The sequence below is a fragment of the Charadrius vociferus genome, unplaced genomic scaffold (genome assembly GCF_000708025.1).
Source record: "Charadrius vociferus isolate BGI_N301 unplaced genomic scaffold, ASM70802v2 scaffold51, whole genome shotgun sequence".
In the NCBI taxonomy this organism is placed as follows: domain Eukaryota; kingdom Metazoa; phylum Chordata; class Aves; order Charadriiformes; family Charadriidae; genus Charadrius; species Charadrius vociferus.
The window spans coordinates 3,691,426-3,695,765 of record NW_009646939.1 but is presented as its reverse complement, the minus strand read 5'-3'; the positions used below and the strand labels follow the sequence as shown (position 1 = coordinate 3,695,765).

The following is a 4,340-nucleotide window of genomic DNA, read 5'->3' as shown; positions in this document are numbered from 1 at the left end:
GCCTGCCGGGTGGTGGTGGTGGATGGGAGGGGGAAGAGGAAGAGGCAGAGGCGGCCGGCACGGCCAAGATGGCGGCTGGGGCTCCTGACGGGCGCGTTGGCCCGGGCCCTCGTGTGGCGGAGGGAGGTGGGAGTCCCCGCCTGGCTGAGCCGGCTGCTTGTGCCCGCAGGTTCCCTGTCGTCGCTTCCAAAGGGAAACCCCACAATGTCCGGAGGTCTCGATGTCCTGCAGATGAAGGAGGAGGATGTCCTCAAATTCCTCGCTGCCGGGACCCACCTGGGAGGCACCAACCTTGACTTTCAGATGGAGCAGTATATTTACAAAAGGAAAAGCGATGGTAAAGCCGTAGGATTGGGTGGGCAGCGGAGATTTTGCGGGCACAGCTGAGGAAAGCAGGAAGGTGCTAATGCTTGAGCTCCATAGCAGTTTCTTCACGGCCGGAAAGGTGCAGACGTCTTACGTGATTGAATCATGTTACTTGGAGAAGTAGGATGAAATACAGATTTCAGAACTTGGCAAATCAATCACAGCTGGACTTTAGCACTTCTGCTGGTTCTTGACTGTAGTAACAAAATTGTTCTAATGTCTCAGTAGTGATTTCTGGTGCTCCTTTGCATTGTTCTTCAGTCTGAGTTGCACCCTTGTAAAAGATTGAAGCTCATACCAGGCCCTAGTTCACGTTAATAGGTGATGGAAGTGTGCTACGTTAAAACCATATTGGGAGGCTTTTTCTTGGAATAGCTTTCCAGTAACTAGAATTTTGGAGTAGCCACAGCCGTGTGACAAGTTTAATGGCAGAAGGGTGTGATCCTCTTTTAGGATCTTCCCCTAAAGAGAAGATCCTAAAACAACCCCTGCTGGTTGTGTTAAAGCCTTTTGTCACCAATAGGTATTTACATCATCAATCTGAAGAGGACCTGGGAAAAGCTCCTCCTGGCAGCCCGTGCCATTGTTGCCATTGAGAACCCAGCTGATGTGAGCGTCATTTCTTCTAGAAATACTGGACAGGTATGGACATTTGTTGGTCATGAGGCCTGCAGTCTTGGGGGCAGGACTGTTTTGCTTTGCATCATTGCCTACCAGTGGCAGCTTGAAGATAAAAGGAAGTAACGCAAATTTTGGCTCTAGGAATGCTTTTTTGGAAGCATGTTTCTTGTGTTGCCCTTGCAGCTTAGAAGACATCAGTTGAAACCCACCCCTCATTTCTGTAGTTTCAGGGTGTTTGACAACTTGTTTTTCTTTCCTGTCCTTCTTTGGGTACTTCCTGTTGGATTTACGACGTTTAAAATAAGTGCCTGATACAAAAGTTTTCAAAGAAATCACTTATTCTGTAATTGAGCAAGGTGTAGTAACTAATATAATTCTAATTTCATCTCTATAGATTTTTAGCAAATAAATTCTGTCATAGAAGGAGACACAACCTTTAAATAAAACCTAATTAGCCACTGAAGTTTATTTGAGCTTAGTATCTTTGGAGTGGTGCAGGTGGTGCCACAAATATCCAGGAAGATTATGAATGACATGGAGTGGATTTACAAAGGAAAAGCTTGGGTTCCTATGGACTTGACCTGCACACTGTTAAAGCTTGGTGCCGAGGTCAGTTTCTGGCCAATGAGCTCTCAAGTGTCGGAAGTGTGCTACAGCAAACTGGATGGCAGGGTTTTCGCTAACGCCAGGAGAGGAGATCCCTCTATGAATGGAGTTTGATAGTAGGCCCTGCCACATGCCCAGCTGTTTGATGCTTGATGCAGCTAAAGTTTGTGGATATTTACTACTGAGCTTTTCCTGTAGTCCCTGAAGTTATGCTACTGGATAATGAAAGGATGTAGAAATAATGGAAGGAGATTGGCTTTGATTTTTTTCGTAAGCTGTTTTATCTTTCCTTTCATGATTTGATTATGAGACTTTCGAGAACAGCTTGCAGTTAATTTGAGGCGGGGGGGAAGTTTTTTTTTCTGTATGCTGACTTCTTGCTTTGCTGGTGGATACGATCCGTTTCACTGCTGGTGTTGGTGTAGCTATTTTTAAAAGCATTTTTCTTCTGTCTCATTCTGAATGTAGAGCTGTTGGTGAGCCCTGATTTCACAGGAATTGAAACAAATAGTTCAGTTAAATTTCCTGCGTCTTTACTGACGGCATACCTGGGTGATGCGGTTGAAATGCAGTTTTCCTGCTTCACCTCTGCTGTGGTCCATTTTGCAGCGTGCCGTTCTGAAGTTTGCTGCTGCTACTGGGGCTACGCCTATTGCTGGACGTTTCACTCCCGGTACCTTCACAAATCAGATCCAAGCGGCTTTCCGTGAGCCACGACTCCTGGTTGTTACGGACCCCCGGGCTGATCATCAGCCACTGACAGAGGCATCTTATGTCAACATCCCCACCATTGCTCTGTGCAACACCGACTCCCCGCTGCGTTACGTGGATATTGCTATTCCCTGCAACAATAAGGTAATGGCTTTGTTGTAGCATTCAAAGCTGCTTCCTCCAGAGAATGCCCTAGGTTGCAAGATGGATGCTTTCTGCAGGGCAGGGTTGGCTTGTATCTCACATCTCACGGGGTAGATGAGCTAATTAAGGCCTCTCGAAGGCTAGCAGGCGGATGGGGAGGGAGGGATGAACTGCACACAGTTGGAGCTTGGAGCTGAGGCCGGTTTCTGGCCAAGGAACTCTCAAGTGTAGGACGTGTGCTATAGTAACCTGGCAGGACTTTCGCTGACACCATGAGGGTCTTTGTGGCCCAATGAGTGGAGTTTGATAGTCATTCTTGCCACAGTTCATGAATACGAATGAAAGATCAAGTGAACTGATGAGGAAACTGCTCTGAAATGTTACCTTGTCAGAAATCACCTGATAGGTGAAGTCCAGGGACGTGGGAGACTGTCTTTGATCTCTATCTAGATGTTGTCGTTTGCCAAAACTAATGCCAGCTGAGTCTGAGCATGTGTGTAAGATTTGCTCGTTTGGTCAAGTTTTCTATTTCTTCATTCTAGCATATGTGATGAGCTTAATCTTGTCTTTTGGACAAGATTGATGTGGGTTAGTAAGTGGTAGGAAATTCTGTAGCAGGAGAATTGCTTCAGGCTCTGCTGTGTACAGCAAATTCGGATGCTGGTGATTAAAGTGTGCTGCGATTTCTGCAGCGACCTGAAAATGACAGTGTGAACTCCAAAAGTTGTGTTTTCCTGAGTCGGAGTACATAAGTGTGGGCATTAGCAAGTAATGCCTTTCTCTTGCCAAGCAAGAACCTTGGATTGAGTACAAATAAGTCTTTTGCTCTTTTAAAGAAAAACTGTGTTTTCAAAGGCTTAGCTTTACAGGAAATCTTACGTACTTTTCGTCTGTTCCAGGGAGCCCATTCAGTGGGTCTGATGTGGTGGATGCTGGCTCGGGAGGTCCTGCGCATGCGTGGCACCATCTCCCGTGAGCACCCATGGGAAGTCATGCCTGACTTGTACTTCTACAGGGATCCCGAGGAGGTAGGAGATGTCTGGAAGGAAGCGTGGCTGTATGAGATGTCCTGTTTGTGCTCCTGCCCCGTGGTCCTCTGTGCCTGCTGTTGAGGAGAGGTTTTGCCACTATAATGCACTTCACACTTCAGGTGGTGGTTAATTAGTCTTGTCTGTCGTTGGTGCATATTGTATGTGGTAGTGAATGGTGGTGAGGTGTTTGTGGGAGACTTAGGCTTTGCTTTTTCCATTGCAGATTGAAAAGGAGGAGCAGGCTGCTGCTGAGAAAGCAGTTACGAAGGAGGAGTTCCAGACGGAATGGACGGCCCCAGCTCCTGAATTCACCGCTCCTCCTCAGCCCGAGGTTGCAGATTGGTCTGAGGGAGTGCAGGTCCCGTCTGTGCCCATCCAGCAGTTCCCCACTGGTCAGTTTGGGGGACATCTGTGGGAAGTGGGTGTCATAGTGGGTGGGGAAGAGCTGGGGCACGCTAAGGGCTGTTGTTTTTCTAACTGCAGAGGACTGGAGCGCCCAGCCTGCCACCGAGGACTGGTCAGCAGCTCCCACAGCCCAGGCTACCGAGTGGGTTGGCACTGCCACGGAGTGGTCGTAACTTCAGTCCTTCTGTGCTGTGAGAGTAATAAAGACTGGTTTAATACACACTGTGCTTGGTACTGCTTTTTAAAAACTTGTTGGCAGGTGGAATACGTGGGTAGCATGGGGCGCAGTCCTTGGCCAGGGGTGGGAGGGTCTGTAAACTGCTGTTGCACCCCTTTTGGGTGGAATTTTGGGGGCTGTGGGCTCTGGCCCTGCCTGCCACAGTGTGCTGGGCTGCCCACCCTCCCCGGAGGGTAACAGTGCCTGGGGTGGGGGTTCCATGCTCCACTTTCCCTGGT

At 48.4% G+C, this 4,340-nt stretch overlaps 1 protein-coding gene across 1 annotated transcript; it reads left to right on the top strand.

Moving 5' to 3' along the window:
- The first annotated feature begins 119 nt into the window (after positions 1 to 119).
- On the top strand, positions 120 to 4,103 carry RPSA (ribosomal protein SA). The gene is made up of 6 exons (XM_009894989.1): positions 120 to 337; positions 890 to 1,008; positions 2,203 to 2,448; positions 3,348 to 3,476; positions 3,703 to 3,871; positions 3,963 to 4,103. The coding sequence occupies exons 1-6, from the start codon at positions 205 to 207 to the stop codon at positions 4,055 to 4,057; spliced, it is 891 nt and encodes a 296-aa protein (XP_009893291.1). The 5' UTR covers positions 120 to 204; the 3' UTR covers positions 4,058 to 4,103.
- Positions 4,104 to 4,340: the final 237 nt, after the last annotated feature.